The sequence below is a fragment of the Rissa tridactyla genome, chromosome 18 (assembly GCF_028500815.1).
Source record: "Rissa tridactyla isolate bRisTri1 chromosome 18, bRisTri1.patW.cur.20221130, whole genome shotgun sequence".
NCBI lineage: Eukaryota > Metazoa > Chordata > Aves > Charadriiformes > Laridae > Rissa > Rissa tridactyla.
The window spans coordinates 5,460,664-5,480,829 of record NC_071483.1 but is presented as its reverse complement, the minus strand read 5'-3'; the positions used below and the strand labels follow the sequence as shown (position 1 = coordinate 5,480,829).

Genomic DNA, 20,166 nt, shown 5'->3' with positions numbered 1-20,166 from the left:
ACTTTGGTTTTCTTCCCTTCTCCTTTTCAAACATTTATCACTAATGTGAAAGAATCATATTTGCCCAGTGTCGTGTACAACTCTACGTTACAATGCTGAAAGGTGTCAAGTATGAATATTTTCCGGGGTTGAAAACAGGGCTGCTGGCACACACGTGTATGAGTGAAACTACGGACACCCCTGTAACCGTTTGCAAACGGTCTTTTTTCCTCCAGCAGAGAAGATACAAACTCTGCTGCGGGACTGAAGGAAGAAACAGGGTCAATGCCTGCGTTTGCCAGGGACCTTGTTGAGCCACAGCGCGGGCAAAGGAACAGCGGTTCTGAACTCTGAGAGGATGCCGGCATTTTTAGCTCAATTGCCGTCTTTTTTTCCCCCGTTTTGTTTCCCCATCGATTGAGGTAGGTGGTGCAGCGCGTTACCTGCCCTGGACCCCGTGAATCCCGGGGGAGACTCTGCATTAATGTCAGCCCGCAGTCGCAGGGACGGAGGGCTTCCAGACCCGCTTAGCCGTGGGTACGGCACTATTGCATCCCCCTCAGCATCCCGGCGCAAGAGCACTGAAACACACCGTTACCGGTGGTATCGGTTTCCCTCTTCCAAAACAACCAAGAAAACACAAACTTTCAGTCACGGCAATGCATTCCTAAATGCAATGGAGATGGATCAGTGGTTTCTGGTGAACAGAAGCACCTCAGGAGCCTGCCTGAGCTGCCCATCACAGTGGACGCTCTTGTGGTAAAGACCTGGGAAATCTCTCCCACCTCCCTCCTGTCTCTCAAGTCACCGCATAATCCTGGCCACGGCAATGCTGCTTTCCCGGGAATGGGGCCTCTTGCCTCGGCCACCTGCTGCAGCCCGCTGTCACAGGCGCGATTGTGATGCGGTCCTAGAGATAAAAGGCACGCGGACGGAGCGGGGCAGAGCGAGCGTGAAGCCTTGGAGGACAGTGGGTCGCCCTCGCTGCTTCCAGAAGCTTCACACTTGATTGCGATCTGAAAGTCAGAGCGGCTTCTGATGCCAACAGGATCGGCATAAGATTAAGAACTGCTAATCCTGACAACTATTTGAGACGTCTTCTGTCTTCAGACCTACCCGCAGCCATGGTAAATACTAACTTGGGTTATTGCTACTAATAATTCGTGTTTGCCTAAGGCAGAGTTAAGTCGCCTTTGATTTACAGAAATGCTATAATGGCGCTGAAATCACAATGTCTTAATTGGGGTATCTTTGCCCTTGGATCAAGGGGGCTTATTTCTACCTGGCAGGGACAGGCAGCGGGGTAACTTTATTCACTCTGTCGGAAGTTTAGCAGAGGTGAGAATGCTGCGTGTTTTGCTAAGATGAATTGATGTCTGGGCTCTCTCCAGAAGGAGATCGCTGTTGGGAAGACTCTGACCGGCTCACGGAAACTCGAGCTTGTCGCAGACTTTGCGAGGAAGTTCTTAGCCGGGCGGAAGAAGCTGGGCCTGGTGTCCCCAGAGAGAGACAGGTAAGTGAACCTGTTGGGTGATCTTGGTGGATAAACTACGTTCTCCTTTTGAAGTGGGGACGATAAACTTCTCTGATGAAGGTAATAAAGGTGAAGGCTCTGGGGACACTTTTAAGACAAGCGTGCTAACTCTGCCCGGGGTTTCTCCTCGCTTTGGCAGAAAATCAGTGGCCTTTTCCAGCAGTTCTGAGGACGATGATGAGGAGGAGGAATGTCAACCACCTACTATGTCCTTTGAGGAGTACCTTGCTTATGACCAGCCCCAGGAACAGAAGAAAGCGGTCAAACCCTCTGCGTCACCTGGGCAGAAAGACCACTGGCACAGCACCTGTTTGCCGTGCCAAGACGGCCTCGACAGCGCCTGCTTGAGTGCGAAAAGCCCAAGCCTCACGCGCACAAATGAGAAAAGGGCAGAGGAGGAACCACCAGAGGCGCCTGAACCAAAGAGGGTAAGGTTCTGAAGGATCTGCAAGTGAACCGAGAAGGTGGGATCAGCTGCTCTCGGTCCTCCCCCATCTGCGGCTTCTTAGTTTTCCCCTTGGAGGTGCTGGCTCTGTAAAACCCAGACAGATAAATCTTTTCCCTCAACTTTGAAACACTTTGCATCACAAAAAGTGTGTTTATAATCTTAGCAGCCTTTTATGGTGCTGTAACGGTGCCTCATATCCAAGTTTTGGATTTCCCCCACTTTGGGAGGTTCCCCTCTCCTCCACCACTGCAGAGCTTTTTCGAAGAGGCAGGGAGGAGGAGAAGAGGCAGGAGGAGTAAACGAGTGTTTGACTAAATGAGTTCTTTGCACCGTTGATCTGCCTCGGGTTCTTGACGGAGGCCTTCGGCGCTCAACCTTGGAGGTTAAAGATGCGGATGGCTCTTACTGGAGGGAGCCGAGAGCCGAGTGATTGGCATCCCGGAGTTTGGCTTCTTTGTATTGACAGCCTAGAGGGAGCCACAGGAACGGGGCAGAAGGGCAGCCTCCCGCCGAGGCTACTCCCTGGTGTGAGCTGATCAGCGTTGAGCGGCTTCTTCAAAAGAGCAAACCAAATGCAGTTCAGCGCAGTTTGTACGCTGGCAGGATGTAACATTCTCCCCTATCCTTGGCTCACTTGCATGCACGTCGTCTCCTTCCAGATACTTCTAGATGTGGACATACGGTTGCCCGACATCCCGCTGCCGCCGATCCAGGCCAGCTGCAGCCCTCCTCCTCCAGCTGAGTCCGTTCCCCACTCCCAGAGAAAAAGGAAAGGTACGTTGGGCAGGCAAATGGGTCTGAAACGGGCTGCAGCCGCTGCGTGTGGGAGGGAGGGGATGCTGGCTGGGTTCAAGTCCTTCTCTTGGGGGCTGGCGTCCCGCCTGTGGCGCCCACAGCCCGGCATTCACACAAGCGGTGCCTTCTCTCCCGCATGCTCTAGCAGAAATGAGGAAGATCCTCTGATGACCCTGATGGAGCCTTGGGCTTTGGCCTTGCCCTTCCCAAACTAGGCCGCGGGTCTCTTAGAGAAGCCCTTTAGCTTGCTTCTGGGGGACTCTGATTTGTGTCTCCTGTGCCATTCCTCAGGATGGGCTCTTCTTTCCTCCCTTCCCTTCTTACCCCAACTCTTTCACTTTACAGCACCGGCCTTGACACCTCAAGAGGGCGAAGAGGGTTTCCCATGCTACCGGCACAATTCAAAGACGCTAGTGCGTCCAGGCCCTAAAACCGCCCCGCTCCCACGGACGGTGCCTCCTCCTCCCCAAAGTGCCCGACTCCTCACTAACAGCATTGACTGTAAGTACCCTTCCTCGTCTGTCTTAAACTCGCGGGGCCAGGCACATCTACTGCTCTCTTCCTGACTTGTCTGTATCTATCCCAGCAGCATCGGGCTGGGAGCACGCCAACGCTTAGTTGCCCCTTCTCGCAAGGCAAGCGAACTCATATGGGGCACGTCTCCCTGGAAGCTCAGGTGCTGCACCATCGGCAGCCAGCGTGCTTTCAGGGGGTGCTCAAGCACGGGAAACAGGGGTAAACGGAGCCTTGCGCAGGCACCCCTTCACTGGGAGAGACTGGGGCCTGATGGCCCACTACAGCTACGGCACCTGCGGCTCCTTTCTCCTTCCCCTCCTCTGCCGCAGTGGCGTGCAGCGCTGCACTGCTCTCCACTGCCTTCAAGGAGTCAAGCCCTTTCCTTGGCGGAGAAGGAGCGGGATAAATACTCTGCGTTTTGCGTCTCTCTAGCCATCTGTGAAGTCGGCGGTGCCCCTTTCTCAGAGCTGGAGCCAGTATTGGAGAGATGCACCCCAGAGCAGCTCCATCGCATTGAGGAACGTAACCACGTGAGTGCCTGGGCCTGGGGAAGGGCTGGTGGCACGCGGGAGGGACGTTCTCTCCTCACCTGCAGTAGCTGAAGAGTCAAGAACAGCGCTCTTTAGAACAAGAGCTGGCCTTCGCTAGTCCTCACTTCCTGCGGTTGCCATCTGCCCCTCTCTTGCCGCAACCTGGTCACGAAGCCGCCTTGCCCTCGGTGGTATTCCAGCCCCACTGGCACTAGCTGTTCTCGAGGGAGAGGGGAGCGATGGTCTCAGGGGGGAGCCCAGATTACGTCTGCGTTTCTTTCAGGCCCTCATTGAGTCTACGGATCGACTGTGGCACATCCACTGTCTCCGAGACTTCAAGAACCAGAAGCCAGAAGCGTTTGAGTCCTGGCGCCACTTGTACCTTCGCCTGCACGAGGCACGAGAGCAGCGGCTGCTCATGTTAGCCCAGAAGATCGGCTCAGCTCACAGCAACAAAGGTAAGGGAGGGCTGAACGATGACAGAGGGCTCTGGGAATGCTGCCTCGGGGACGTCTTTGTGTGGGGAAGGTCTTCTGGAGTGCCTGGTTTAAATCTAGCCCCATTTAGGAGTTGCTTAACCCTCTGTTCTCTACTAAGACAAGCACTGAGGAGCCTCCTTTCTCATAAGCTGCATCTGACCAATCTTTCCCTTGGGTCTCCTACAGGGCAAGCAGCCAAAACTCTCTTTCTGGCCTCTCCACCAGAGGCCCCTCGGGACGTGCGAAGGAGACAAAAGAAGTGGGAAACTGGGGGACCTCTTCCGCCACAGAAGACCAAGTCAGTATTTGTCAGTAGCGCCTTGCTCTTACGCATGCCGTAGCCTGAAATGTCTGTTCCATCTCTCTTTCAGAATAAAACCAGTCTTGGGCACCGCCAGCAAAAGACACGCTCACGGGAGTGAGGAGAAGTCCTATGATGGGCCCAGCACCAGCACTGCCCACTCTGTCCCACCTCCAGCAACCACCTTCTCCTCCCGTGACCCCAGGAAACCACCAGGCAACAGTAAGTACAAACCCCAGAACATCCCTTGGCCTCCTCCAGCTCCTCCTTTGCAAACGCCTGAATCCGCTCTTTCTGTGCAAGACAAATCCTGGCTCTGCAGGAGGGGGGTCCTGTTGGTGGCCTCTCTCCTCTCCTCTCCTCTCCATAAGGAGAGGCTAAAGGCTCTGCAAAGTCCTTGCACGAGAAAAAGCACAGGCAAACATGCCGTTCAGCTGCCTGCTCGCTGACGACTGTCTCAGCCTGTCCTAATGCTACGCCTGAGGCACAAACCCTGCCTTGCCCCTCCTGCCCGCGCTGTCTCTCCACCTCTTGGCAGCCATGAAGTTGTCCTGCAGCTCCCTTGGCAAGGAAGCAGGGAGAGGTTCACCACAGACCTGTGCTCTTGCCCTGCAGAAAGCCCAGTGGGCTCTCCTCCGTGGGTGCCCTGAAAATACCACAGGTCGTGGCCAAAGAGCACACGCTTACGCCTGCCTTGCTTCTGCTTTGCCAGGCCTGCACCTTGGAATTGCTCTCTGCTCTCCCAGGCTGTGGCTGCTTCTCCTGCTTCCGCCTGCGCGGGACAGGGTCCATTTTCCCCACAATCCCAGCTTTGCAATGCATGGACGGGGGAGAGGTGCTTGGAGCTTCCTGACATTGGACAAGCACTGAGGAGCCTCCTTTCTCATAAACTGCATCTGACCAACGTTTCCCTTTGGTCTCCTACAGGGCAAGCAGCCAAAACTCTCTTTCTGGCCTCTCCACCAAAGGCCCCTCGGGACGAAGGAAGGACACAAGAGAAGTCTGGCACTGGGGGAGCTCTTCTGCCACAGAAGACCAAGTGAGTAGCTCTCACTACCGCTTGCTCTTCCGGGTGCCTTCGCCTCAACTCTCTGTTCCATAATAAAACCTGTCCTGTGCACTTCTAGCAAAAGCCACGCTCCTGGGAGTGAGGGCAAGTCCCACGATGGGCCCAGCACCAGCACTGCCCACTCTGTCCCATCTTTGGGCAGGACCGTGTTCTCCTCCTGGTTTCCTGAGCCCAAGAAACCACCAGCCAAGAGTAAGTACAAACCGCAGAACATCCCCTGGCCTCCTAGAGCTCCTCCTTTACAAAGGCACAAATCTGCTGTTTCTGCGGCAAGTGAAATCCCGGCTCTGCAGGAGGGGGGTCGTGTTGGCGGCCTCTCTCCTCTCCTCTCCTCTCCTCTCCTCTCCTCTCCCTAAGGAGAGGCTAAAGGCTCTGCAAAGTTGCCCCTTGGAATTGCTCTCTGCTCCCCTACTCTGTGCCTGCTGCTTTCATGGGAGGGGGTTGGGCTTCACTTGTGGGTTTTTTTCGTTCTCTCTTGCAGAAATTGCACCCATCATGGCCAAGGCTGTCAAAGATTTCAAAACCAGGTTCTCTCGGTAAGAACTTTGCCGGCCAGGCCTGGCACTTGCCCTCTCGCGGACAAGTGGCACCGAAGGAGGAGAAGGTCCCCAAACAGCCCTTTTCTTCGGACTCTGGGGAGGCTGCAGCTTTGTCATCTGGCAAAAGAAAGCTGTACGGAATCTCCCGGCACAAAAACCTGGGAAGTCTCGGCACCGGTGGAGAGTGGCAGATCCAGAGACCAGTTACTGGTTAACCTCTTAATACGTTATTAAATGGTTTTCATTACTATTTTGCCCCTTGTCATTTTTGCCCTCATCAAGGTACGGTCCCCCCTAACAGCAATGCTGGGGGCAATACCCACACCCGAGTATGCCGCTCTAGGGTTCATTAAGGGCCAGTTGAGCAGCGCCCAAGATTGGCTTTGGGCCTCAGCTTTGCCCCGGTCAGCGCGCACAGACAGCTCCGCCGGCTCGGCCTTTGGCAGCCACGGAACCAGCAGCAGAGCTGCTCCAGAGCTGCCACCAACAACAGCCTCCACTACCGGCACCTTCTCCCAGACAGCCAAGGCCTGGGGCAGACAACATGCCTTGCGGCAGGACAATCTCTACCCTTTACCACCCGCACGCACCCCGCAGCGCTAACAGAGAGCACGGCTCCCTCGGCACATGGCCTGGCTCTGCCCACACCCGTCCTCTGCTGGCACCACCTCTGCCTGAGCTCCCTTGCAAGGCAGACGTGACCCACAGGACCAAACGCTCACCACACAATCACACAATGGTGGGGATGGGAAGGCACCTCTGGAGATCATCCCCTCCAACCCCCTGACACAGCACGGTCACCCACAGCAGGTGGCACAGGAACGCCTCCAGGCGGCTTTGGAATGTCTCCAGAGACGGAGACTCCACCACCTCTCTGGGCAGCCTGTGACAGGGCTCTGACACCCTCACAGCAAAGAAGTTCCTCCTCATGTTGGGACGGAACTTCCTATGCTCAAGTTTGTGCCCGTTGCCCCTTGTCCTGTCCCCGGGCACCACTGAGAAGAGCCTGGCCCCATCCTCCTGACACCCCCCCTTTCAGTATTTAGAAGTGTTGATAAGATCCCCCCTCGGTCGTCTTTTTTCCAGACTGAAGAGACTCAAATCCCTCAGCCTTTCTTCATCAGAGAGATGTTCCAGTCCCCTCAGCACCTTGGTAGCCCTTTGCTGTCCCCTCTCCAGCAGTTCCCTGTCCTTGACCCGGGGAGCCCAGAACTGGACCCAGCGCTCCAGGTGTGGCCTCCCCAGGGCAGAGCAGAGGGGGAGGATGACCTCCCTCCACCTGCTGGCCACGCTCTTCCTGATGCACCACCCCAGAATGCCATTGGCCTTCTTGGCCACCAGGGCCCATTGCTGGCTCATGGTCACCCTGTTGTCCCCCAGGACTCCCAGGTCTCTTTCCACAGAAAAAGGTCTCTCTCCGCAGTAGCCCTTCCATGCTCCAGGCTCCACCACCTCTCTGCACACAGCGGGAAGCCAGGCAGGTCCGTTCCATCGGGAGCAAAGCCCACAAGGCTCAGGGCAGCCACCGCTGCCAGGCAGGGATCGATGCCACAATGTGCCCAGCCCTGTCCTCACCTCAGGACCGGAGAACCTGCCTGCCCATGCCAGAACCACCCATGGGTGCTGCCTCTGCACTGACACCCTCGGCTCTGCCCTCCCAGGAGCACAGAGAGGGAACAGCCATCACCATAAGTTTATTCCAGTTGCAGGATGTATTTAGGTGACGTTTCGCTTCTAGGTCACCCTACAGAGCAGCACGCAGAGCCTGCTGAAAGCCGAGGGCATCGCCTGGGTACAGGGACAGCCACCACAGAAGCAGCACTGCTGAAATCACACAGCGGGGCTCATTCCATACGAGAGCGAATAGACATTTCTGTACATGGGGAAAGGGCCCAGGGAAAAAACTTCCCGTCTGGGCCACTCTGACGCCCAACGCTGCAGCCTTCCCCCTCCCTCCCTGGGCACCAACTCCCAGGGCAACGGGACACAGCCCTGCCCTCGCAGGACACACCGAATGCAAATACAGTTGGAGTCGCTTCTGGGCTCAAAACCAAGAAGTTGCTTTTCTCCATCAAAAGAAAACAGGACTATTTCCCCATTTCTTCTTTCTTCCACTTCCTGCTGCCAGGAACTGGGCGCCATGCTGTGATGTCACCGTGATACAACACAGGTGTCATGATGACTCTGGAGAACTTCCCAGGCCACTGGTGCCATGGCCCTTCATCCTGCTGACCGGCAGCACCTTACCCTGGTCGGGGAAAGGGCTGCACCTGGGAACTGCAGCCAAGCCATGGAAAGAGAAATTAAAATGGAGCCGCTCTCACCAGAGGCATCCTGGGCTTCCAACCCAGAGCAGCCACATTTCTGGGCGGCTTCAACCTCTCACCACCACCCAGGAGGTGATACGGGAGCAGCTTGGGATGCTGCCACTGGACCTCTTGAAGAAGAAAACACCCTTCAAGGTGTGCCTGAGGAATTCTGGGTCCCCATCATGCAATTTTGTTTCTCAGAGACCTGTGAAAAGGTCAGCCAGTCTCCAGCCCCCTCCTTCCTCTACAAGGTCTGGAAGATCGTCAGCAGCCCTGACTTCCAGTCCATCTGGCGGGGCGACAATGGAAACTGCGTGGTGATCGCAGAAAAGCTCTTTAGAAAGGAAGTGCTGGGGAGGAGTGGACCCCTGAAGGTCTTTGAAACCACCTCCATGAGAGGCTTCGTGCTCCATCTGAAGCTCCATGGATTCTGCAAAATGGAAGGGGATTCTCTCATTTCCATCTCCATCGAGGAGCTGCAAGCAGTAGCAGCAGCGGGGGCTGCTCTGGGCAAGGTACGTCCCTTCCTCCGCACACCAAAGAACCCTCGGGGCATTCAGGGGGGAGAGGTTCATGGTCAGATAAAAGAAGCCTTTACAAGGCAGGAGATGGGGATGGGAGCAAAGGGCCTGATTGTGTCTCGCAGGTCATTTTCAGGGATTCTCCACGCAGGATTTCGCAGGAGCAGAAATGCTGACAATATAGATTTGGAGTATTTCTGCTTACTTTGAATCTGTGAACCCTGTCGTGGTTTGGCCTCAGACGGCAACAAAGAACCACGTGCCGCTCGCTCGCGCCTTCACGATTACGGAACTGCCGCTCGCCGGCCGGACCCGGGCCGCCCCAGCCCGCTTTTAAGCAGCAACTTCCTGCCCCCTCCCCTGGCAGCTCAGGGTGGGCATGGCTCACATGGCATGGAATACCAGGAAAAATTAACCCTATCCCCACCGGAACCAGGACATTATCCACCCCTTATTCCATACCATCTATGCCATGCCCAGCAGGTTCCAATGAATTGCCACCACTTTCCCCTGTTATATATATATATATACACACACATATAATGCCCTTAGTTTATGGGCCATCCCTCCAAAGTGTCCGTTGAGTTCTTTTAATCCACGGCTTTGGGCTCCATCTGTTAGAACAGTCTCTCAGGGCAGGTGAGATGCTGGGTGGTGCTGGTCTGTTGCATGCTGTATTTTTCGGAGCTTGTGACTGGTGCACCTGGTGTGGCTCATGCACGCCGTCCGTGGGCTGAAGATGTAGATCTTGAGGAAACTCCTGGGCGCCAGCTGCTGAGATCAGTTCTTATCCCATCATCCCTGTGCCTTACTTGTAGTACAACTGAGAGCAATTATAGCAATGAGGACATACAGTGACAGTGTTACTTAGCAATTAACAGCACACAATCTGATTCATTGGCTATTCTCGCCCAAAATCAGATCCCCATGAGGTACACATCGGACTTCCCCATCCTTCCGCATCACCCACCAAGTGCACCCAGGTCCTTGGGCAAAAGCAATCCCACGGATGGGTTTGCCTTTGCCTGAGGCAGGACTAACCCAGACTGTCTTCCCTAGCATATTCTTCATGTGCACTACGGGGACTTTATCCCCTTCTACAGTACGTGGAAGTTTTGATTGGGCAGGGCCAGCCCGATTGTTAGATCCCCTGGTGTTAACTAGCCAGGTAGCTTTTGCTAAATGCGTATCCCAGTGTTTGAAAGTCCCACCACCCATTGCTCTCAGTGTAGTTTTTAACAGTCCATTGTATCGTTCTATCTTCCCAGAGGCTGGGGCGTGATAGGGGATGTGATACACCCACTCGATACCATGCTCTTTGGCCCAGGTGTCTATGAGGCTGTTTCGGAAATGAGTCCCGTTGTCCGACTCAATTCTCTCTGGGGTACCATGTCACCACAGGACTTGCTTTTCAAGGCCCAGGATAGTGTTCCGGGCAGTGGCATGGGGCACAGGGTATGTTTCCAGCCATCCACTGGTTGCTTCCACCATTGTGAGCACATAGCGCTTGCCTTGACAGGTTTGTGGCAGTGTGATATAATCAATCTGCCAGGCCTCCCCATATTTGTATTTCAGCCATCGCCCTCCATACCAAAGAGGCTTCAAACGCTTGGCTTGTTTGATCGCAGCGCATGTCTCACATTCATGGATGACCTGTGCAATAGTGTCCATGGTCAAGTCCACCCCTCGGTCACGAGCCCATCTATATGTCGCATCTCTCCCTTGATGGCCTGAGGAGTCATGGGCCCACCGAGCTATGAATAGTTCACCCTTATGTTGCCAGTCCAGATCCACCTGAGCCACTTCAATCCTAGCGGCCCGATCCACCTGCTGGTTGTTCTGATGTTCCTCCGTGGCCCGATTCTTCGGTACGTGGGCATCTACATGGCGTACTTTCACAACCAGATTCTCTATCCGGGCAGCAATATCTTGCCATAGGTCAGCAGCCCAGATGGGTTTGCCTCTGCGCTGCCAGTTGCCTTCCACTGCTGTAACCACCCCCACAGAGCATTTGCCACCATCCATGAGTCAGTGTAGAGATAAAGTACTGGCCATTTTTCTCGCTCAGCAATGTCCAAAGCCAGCTGAATGGCTTTCACCTCTGCAAACTGGCTCGATTCACCCTGTCCCTCACTGGCTTCTGCAACCCGTCGTGTAGGACTCCACACAGCAGCCTTCCACTTTCGATGCTTTCCCACAATACGGCAGGACCCATCAGTGAACAGGGCATATTTCTTCTCATTTTCTGGCAGTTTATTATATGGTGGGGCCTCTTCTGCACGCGTCACCTCCTCCTCTGGTGACATTCCGAAATCCTTGCCTTCTGGCCAGTCCATGATCACTTCCAGAATTCCTGGGCGACTGGGGTTTCCCATTCAGGTTCGCTGCGTGATCAGTGCAATCCACTTACCCCATGTAGCATCGGTTGCATGATGTGTGGTGGAGACCCTTTCTTTGAACATCCAACCCAGCACCGGCAGTCGAGGTGCTAAGAGGAGCTGTGCTTCTGTACCAACTACTTCCGAAGCAGCTCGAACCCCTTCATATGCTGCCAATATCTCTTTTTCTGTTGGAGTGTAGCGGGCTTCGGATCCTCTGTATCCACGACTCCAAAACCCTAGGGGTCGACCTCGAGTCTCCCCTGGTGCTTTCTGCCAGAGGCTCCAGGTAGGGCCGTTCTCCCCGGCTGCGGTGTAGAGCACATTTTTAACATCTTGTCCTGCCCGGACTGGCCCCAGGGCCACTGCATGGACTATTTCCTGTTTGATTTGTTCAAAAGCTTGTCGTTGCTCAGGACCCCATTTAAAATCATTCTTCTTCCGGGTTACTTGATACAGAGGGCTTGCAATTTGACTGTAATCTGGGATATGCATTCTCCAAAAACCCACAATACCTAAGAAAGCCTGTGTTTCCTTTTTACTAGTTGGTGGAGACATAGCTGCTATTTTGTTGATCACATCCATTGGAATCTGACGGCGTCCATCTTGTCATTTTATTCCTAAAAACTGGATCTCCTGCGCAGGTCCCTTGACCTTACTTCGCTTTATAGCAAAACCAGCGTTCAGAAGGATTTGGACTATTTTACTCCCTTTCTCAAAAACTTCTTCTGCTGTGTTTCCCCATACAATGATGTCATCAATGTACTGCAGATGTTCTGGAGCTTCACCCTGTTCCAGTGCAGTCTGGATCAGTCCATGGCAAATGGTGGGGCTGTGTTTCCACCCCTGGGGCAGTCGATTCCAGGTGTATTGGACGCCCCTCCAGGTGAAAGCAAACTGTGGCCTGCACTCTGCTGCCAAAGGGATTGAGAAGAATGCATTCGCTGTATCAATCGTGGCATACCACTTGGCTGCCTTGGACTCCAGTTCGTACTGGAGTTCTAGCATGTCCGGCACGGCAGCACTCAGCGGTGGCGTGACTTCATTCAGGCCACGATAGTCTACAGTTAGCCTCCACTCTCCATTAGATTTTCGCACCGGCCATATGGGACTGTTAAAGGGTGAGCGAGTCTTGCTGATCACTCCTTGAACCTCTAGTTGACGAATCAGCTCATGGATGGGAATCAGAGAGTCTCGGTTAGTGCGATACTGCCGCCGATGCACCGTTGTGGTAGCAATCGGCACCTGTTGTTCTTTGACCCTCAACAACCCCACAACAGAAGAATCCTCCGAGAGACCAGGCAAGGCAGACAACTGTTTAACTTCCTCTGTCTCCAAGGCAGCTATGCCAAAGGCCCAGCGGTACCCTTTTGGGTCCTTAAAATACCCTCTCCTGAGGTAATCTATACCAAGGATGCACGGAGCCTCTGGGCCAGTCACAATGGGATGCTTTTGCCACTCATTCCCAGTTAGGCTCACTTCTGCCTCCAGTACAGTCAACTCTTGGGATCCCCCTGTCACCCCAGAAATACAAATGGGTTCTGCCCCTCTATAGCTTGATGGTATTAAAGTACACTGCGCACCCGTGTCCACTAGAGCCTTATACTCCTGTGGGTCTGATGTGCCAGGCCATCGAATCCACACCGTCCAATAAACCCGGTTGTCCCTTTCCTCCACCTGGCCGGAGGCAGTGCCCCCCTAATACTGGTCATAGTATCCATTACTCACTTCTTGCATAAATGACTTGGAAGTTCCTTCAAGAGGATCAGAAGCAAGATCAGGCCTTCTGCTTTGTCTGGGGAACGGCCCACTGGAAACTGGGGCGGCACTTTTCCTGGAGGGATCCCCTTTTGTGGTTGTCCTTCCTTGCAACTCCTGTACCCGTGTCCGCAGGATCGAAGTAGGTTGTCCATCCCACTTCCTCATGTCCTCTCCGTGGTCCCGCAGGTAGAACCACAGGGTGCCTCATGGTGTGTACCCTCCATACTCTCTCTCTTGAGTGGGGAAATGCCTGCTTCTAATAGCTGAGATGCTGGCCCGTGCAGGTGGGGAGTAGGACATATTCTCTTCAAGTTGCTGGACCTTCCGCGACAGTTTCTCCACAGCTGAGACAAGGGGGGAAGAGAGACTTTCTTCATATCGCCGGAGCCGGCCAGCCACCTCATCCACCGTTGGTCCCTCTTCACCTTTCCATTCCATTACTGCCAGGGAGTTGGCATATGACGATGGTGCGCTCCGTACAAACTTCCGCCACGTGGGCCTTGTGCATCGCACCTCATCAGGGTCTGTGGGTAAGTCTGCATTGTCCAAGTCATAATAAATCATCTCCCGCACGGCTAATTCTCTCAGGTACTGGATACCTCTTTCCATGGTAGTCCACTTGCTTGGCTGACATACAACATCCTCACTGAAGGGGTACCTCTCCCTCACGCCTAACAGGAGTCGTTTCCAGAGGCTGAGGGCTTGGGTCTTTTTCCCAATCGCCTTGTCAATGCCGCCTTCCCTAGACAGGGATCCCAGCTGCCTGGCCTCCCTACCCTCTAATTCCAGGCTACTGGCCCCATTATCCCAGCACCGGAGCAGCCAGGTGACAATGTGCTCGCCTGAAAGTCAGCTGAAATCTTTTCGCATATCCCGCAGCTCACTCAAGGATAGGGATCGAGTAATTATCTCTGGTTCTGCCTCTTCCTCCTGCTCTCGTGATGACCCTGGTTCATCATCATCTCTTACTAAGCGAACTGATTTCTTTGTGTACTTCTTCTTCTGTATGGGGGCAACCGATACCGGCACGGGTTGATTCCCTGGTTCAGTGGCAGTGGCTGCTATGGGGGTTGGAGTAACTGCAGTGGCTGCCGCAGGGGTTGCAGTAGCCACAGTGTCTGTCGCAAGGATTGCAGTAGCTACAGTGGCTGCCGCAGGGGTTGCAGTAGCCGCAGTGTCCGTCACAGGGGTTGCAGTAGCTGCAGTGTCCGTCACAGGGGTTGCAGTAGCCGCAGTGTCCGTCACAGGGGTTGCAGTAGCTGCAGTGGCTGACGCAGTGGCTGCTGGTCTGGTTTCCATCTCTTCCCCTTGAGGGTGCTGCATAATTCTGAGCAGTGCCTGGTAGATACTGGCCAGGGCCCAGCACAGCGCGGTGAGTTGTGCCTCTCTAGAATAGCCACAGCATTTTCCCTTCAAATATTCTACCACTTTATCAGGGTCCTGTAATTGTTCAGGGGTGAAATCACAGACCATTGGAGGTAAGTAGTTCTCTAGGTACCTGCCCATGCTCTCCCACATGCCATGCCACCCCTGACTATCCAGCCTCGGAGCAGATCTCCGGGTGGTAGTCTTAAATAGTCGCTTAACCCTAAACAAGACCTGGAACGTATTCAGGAGACATAGCACTAGGAACACGCTGGTTTGAGTATCCCAAGGATATTCAAAATTCTCAAAAGCTGTCATACCTGACCCGAAGGAGAAAAGGGAGGCAAAAGGGCTGGGGAAATTATTAACAAATTCTGAGAGACGGTGTCCAATGTACGGACAGGACAGCAAAACCACATAAACACCCCAAAATAGCCGTCTGAACAGTGATGTTATCATATCATAAACAGATATCGCACAGGACAGCAGAATGATAATCCTCATCCCTCTTCCAGACATGGTAAACAGCATCGCAGGGAGTACATAAGCCATATAGGAATTTATGTAACACAGCCATGAGAACAAACCAAGCAACATGATGACCAGTGACTATTTACCTAAAAAACCAAAACCGTTTTTCCACGTTCTAGTTGGATTCTGTCGTTATCTCAACCCTTCGAGCCCCACGTTGGGCGCCAAAAAGGACTGTCGTGGTTTAGCCTCAGACAGCAACAAAGAACCACATGCCGCTCGCTCGTGCCTTCCTAACACAGGAAGAATCGTAAGAAAAGGCAAGACTCTTGGGTTGAGACAAAGGCAGTTTAACAGAACAGCAAAGGGAACAGGCAAACAACAACAACAACAACAACACGGATAGGGGAATATACAAACGCGATTACAGAACCGCCGCTCCCCCGCCGCTCGCCGGCCGGACCCGGGACGCCCCAGCCCGCTTTTAAGCAGCAACTTCCTGCCCCCTCCCCCGGCAGCTCAGGGTGGGCGTGGCTCACATGGCATGGAATACCAGGAAAAATTAACCCTATCCCCACCGGAACCAGGACAACCCAAAAGATAGTCCCATTGTATTGTGCTTTTTTTGTGCTTGCTCTGTATCTGGCTGCACCAAAAGTTCCAATCTTCTTGTGGCGTCTGCTGAATGCTGACAAGATACACGTCAACATCAGCATTATTCCCGACACAGCCGTTCCACGCTGACGTGACCGAAAACTAGTGGTATTTGGCTTTGTCCACCAGCTTTTGGGCTTTTGAAAACCCTACGCTTCTCTGCTCCCAACTGCCAAAAACACAGGGGTGGTTATGACTTAACAAAACCCTGCCCTAACATTTTATTCAGCCAAAACTTGAGGTTCAAAATGCCCCAGAGAGTCCTTTTTACAAAGTCGTGTTTGTCTTTGCTGATGCAGATGCTCAGTTATCGCATCGCTGTCTTTCTCGTTCTTGCCATAATGGCAACTAACTCCTCTCCTTTGCATTTTGTAGCTGCTCTTCTACTACAAACCCCTTTTTTAAGAGAGAGAACCCCAACCTCCTCAGCACATTTACACAAAGTGCTGGTGAGAGGAGGAGAGCCCCAGCTCCTTCCCCACTGGGCGCCAAGATGAAGGAAGAGCAGCCGAGAAAGAGGCAACATGATGGTCAAGCGGCGGTAGGAGCTGCGGAGAAGGAGACCACCACCCAGACATCCGCAACCACCAGCTCCACACCGACCGAGCCACGGGCTGACACAACTGCCCAGATGGGCAGTGCCGGTCCAGCCCCACCAAAACGGCACTGCAGCCACAGCAGTCCCTTCACACCAGCCGTGGGACACCCCACACGTCCACTGTGGCAGCCAGATTTAGCTGCTATGCAGGTCCCCTGAGCTCCACGGCTGGTGATGGGCACGCTGGCAGCAACTTCTACCCTTCCCATGCCAGGGCCACCATGTGGCCAAGCTCCAACCCACTGCTACTGCCCAGCCTGCATTTGGGGACCAAATGCCACAGCTGCCCCCAACTGGGTTGGACCCCAATGGGAATGGGAATAGAAACAGCAGAGATCGTCGGCAGCAAGTAAGCATCACAGAGGTAGAAAGACATAGTATAGGAATAAGTAATAATAGTATGTTTTTTGTTGTTCTCAATAATAAATCTTTTCAAGTTGTCTTGTCCTGTCTCTACAGTCTCACAGTCACTGTCTCAACACCCGGCGTGGGGTGGCCTTCAGGGACATGACGGGTTTGGGTCCAGCGCCGCAAAGCCAAAGGCCCCAGGCACTAGCACTGCACTCAGCAAAACCCAGCAAACGGCCAACCTGGGGCTAATCCAGGAGCTGCACCAGCACCCAGGGCCACTCAACCCAAACCAATCCCTCACAGCTCTTGGGGAGTCCATGCCCCTTCAGTACAACTTGTCCAGAAGGATGCTGTGAGGGACACCATCAAAAGCCTTACCGATACCCAGAAAAACTACATGCGCCATCTTCTCTTCATCCACAAGGTGGGTGACACGGTAGAAGGATAACTCCTTCCTGGACTCCTTTGCCCTTTGGGACTGCCTCCCAAGGGACTCTCCTAACCAAGCCCCTCAACAGACCAAAGTCTGCCCTGTAGAAACACAAGGTAGCAGTTCTGCTGACCTCCTTCTTACTTCTCCCAGAATTGAAAACTATAATTTCATGATCGCTGTGCCCAAGACAGCCTCCAACCATCACATCAACCACAAGTCCTTCTCTGTTCGCAAACAACAGGTCCAGTTGTGTGCCTTCCCTAGTTGGCTCCCTCACCTGCTGTGTCAGGAAGTTCTCTTCCACACACTCCTAGACTGTTTCCTCACCGCTGAATTGTATTTCCAGGAGACAGCTGGTAAGTTCAAGTCCTCCATGAGAACAAGGGCTAGCCTTCGTGAGACTTCTAGCTACTTACAGAATATTTCTTTCATCTGCTCCTTCATCCTGGTTGGGTGGTTGTCCTGGTCTATAGCAGACTCCCACCACGATATCTGCCTTGTTGGCCTTCCCCCTGATCCTTAAACACTCAACCTTTTAATCACCATTGTTGTCACCACCGGCTCTAGACAGTCAAAACAGTCCCAGCTGCTGGTGCTGGAAGGGGCCTCTCCAACGACCCTGGTCATACAAACCTACTCATTTCAGCGTGTCCATGGGCAGATCTCTTCGTTAAGCATGTACTTCATCTAGGAGCAACTCCTCCAAGCGAGCATACGAGCTGGGAAGCTCTTTGGGGCCAGCTCTGCCTCCTCCCCTATCAAACCCCCACAAGGCAACAGACCCTCCCAGGACACCCCTCGATGCTCAGGGTCTGCTTAATATCATAGAATGGTCGAGGTTGGAAGGGACCTTTAAGAACATCGAGTCCAACCATCAACCCAACGCTGCCAAAGCCACCACTAAACCATGTCCCTCAGCACCACGTCTGCCCGGCTTTTAAATACCTCCAGGGATGGCGACTCCACCACTGCCCTGTCACCCCATGCAAAGGTCCTTTGGAGCAAATGGCGTTAGGTCAGCATGGAGGGAGACGTGGGTGTGCTCCAGAGCTCTGCATATGCCATATATATTTTTTTATATATACATATAAATAAATACCAGCATATTTACGTATCGCTTGGTACTGGTGCCACATCCATCTGCACCCTTGCGACAAATGGTACAATTGCCATTTTGGGTCATTTACATTGAGTATCTGATCTCGGCTCGTAAAATAAGCTAGCTAATGAAGTCTTCTCCAGACATCCATTACGATTCTATAATGCAAATTTTATGTAAAAATGTAGTGAGTTTCCTCATTGAATTAACATTACAGACCTGTAGCGGACTTTTACATCCACTTTGGTGGCCGCAGGAGCGCTCCAGGCATCCCCCTGGGGAGCGATGCACTGGGAAAGCAAAGTAAGGCGAGACCGAGCGTGGCCCCCCGGTGACAGGGGACAGACACCTCCCCCCCAGTTTGGGAAATCTGCACATCCCATCACACCATAAAACCCACAGAACAGCCGCTTTGCTGATTTGTAAAGTGGCATTCGCAAGCCACCAGTGCCCTTGGAAGACGAACGCAGGAAAAACCCCCGTGTCTCAATTTCCCCTTTGTAAAAGGAGAAGGATAAAAGTCAGTTCTTGATAATGACAAGGTTATACTTGTCGTTAACCTTGTACCTCCCTGGGGCATCCACAAAGATTATGGTACAGTAATGCAATGCCAACGCAACGCCAACGCAATGCCAACGCAATGCCAACACAACGCCAACCCAACGCCAACACAACGCCAACCCAACGCCAACGCAACAAGGCCAGGCCGGTTAGCTGCTGCCACATATCTGGCTCCAGCTGGCCAGCCCTGTGCTTACATGGGATAAATCCTGGGTGCCGCAGCCAGTCCCATCTCCCGTTGCAGAGGAGAAGGAGCTGAATGAGCAAGGTAAGGGCTGCAGCACTTCCACGGAGGTGGGGATGGAGCAGGACAGAGCCACCTGCAGGGCCAGCGCGATCCCCGGGGCGGCAGCACTCACCCAGGCGGAGTTGGACTGGTTGAGCTGGTTGAGCATGACAATGGAGGTGCAGCCGTAGTCATACACCAACCTCCAGAAGTCGGTGGTGGTGTTCTGCAGCGGGTGCAGGGTGACGATGAAGGCAGCGCTCTTGGTGTAGCTCTGCAGAGAGGGAAGACGAGCACCATTAAGGACATGGCCCCTGCTGTCACACCCCAAAAAAACAGTGCAAACAGAAGATGAGTGCCACCAAAGCCATCTTCTCCATGCTTGAGCAGAGCTGGCCTCCCTGGCACAGCCTTGGTCCCTCCGTGCCCTGGTGCTGGGGAGATGCTACAAAAACAGCGTCTAAGTGGTCCCTGCCCCTAGTGGGGATGAAAGCACCCACTTTCTGCTCTCGGCTCTCACAGGGAAGGGTGTTTCACTCAAATAACTGGGTTTCCCAGATCATAGAATTGTAGAATGGTTCGGGTTGGAAGGGACCTTAAAGATCACCCAGTGCCACCCCCTGCCCTGGGCAGGGACACATCCCACCAGCCCAGGTTGCTCCAAGCCCCAGCCAACCTGGCCTTGAACCCCTCCAGGGATGGGGCAGCCACAGCTTCTCTGGGCAACCTGGGCCAGGGGCTCACCCCCCTCACAGCCAAGAATTTCTTCACAAGATCTCATCTAAATCTCCCCTCTTGCAGTGTAAAACCCTTCCCCCTCGTCCTATGGCTCCCCTCCCTGCTCCAGAGTCCCTCCCCAGCTTTCCTGGAGCCCCTTTAGGGACTGGAAGGGGCTGGAAGGTCTCCCCGGAGCCTTCTCTTCTCCAGGCTGAACCCCCCCAGCTCTCTCAGCCTGTCCTCACAGCAGAGGGGCTCCAGCCCTCAGATCATCTTTGCGGCCCTTCGCTGGACCCGTTCCAACAGGTCCATGTCCTTCTTGTGCTGAGGGCTCCAGAGCTGGACGCAGTATGTCACCTTTGAGCCAAGAACAAGCAGAAGCCATGGTTGCCAGATGGACCCAGCACCCAGCTCTGCAGCCCGGTCCTGAGCGAAAGCATCACCCCCAGCATCACCCCCACAGCACCCCAACACCTCCGGGCACCGAGAGCAGCAAAGAGACCTCGGGGTCAATGGTCTTTTCTGGGAGGAA

At 53.9% G+C, this 20,166-nt stretch overlaps 1 protein-coding gene across 2 annotated transcripts in view; it reads right to left on the bottom strand.

The window, feature by feature from the left end:
* PTPRU (protein tyrosine phosphatase receptor type U) overlaps window positions 1–20,166 on the bottom strand; it is a 119,517-nt gene that overhangs the window by 40,522 nt on the left and 58,829 nt on the right. For both annotated transcript variants that reach the window (XM_054223786.1, XM_054223787.1), the window contains one exon: window positions 19,051–19,191. In XM_054223786.1, coding sequence (XP_054079761.1) covers window positions 19,051–19,191 — 141 coding nt within the window. The remainder of the gene's footprint in view (window positions 1–19,050; window positions 19,192–20,166) is intronic.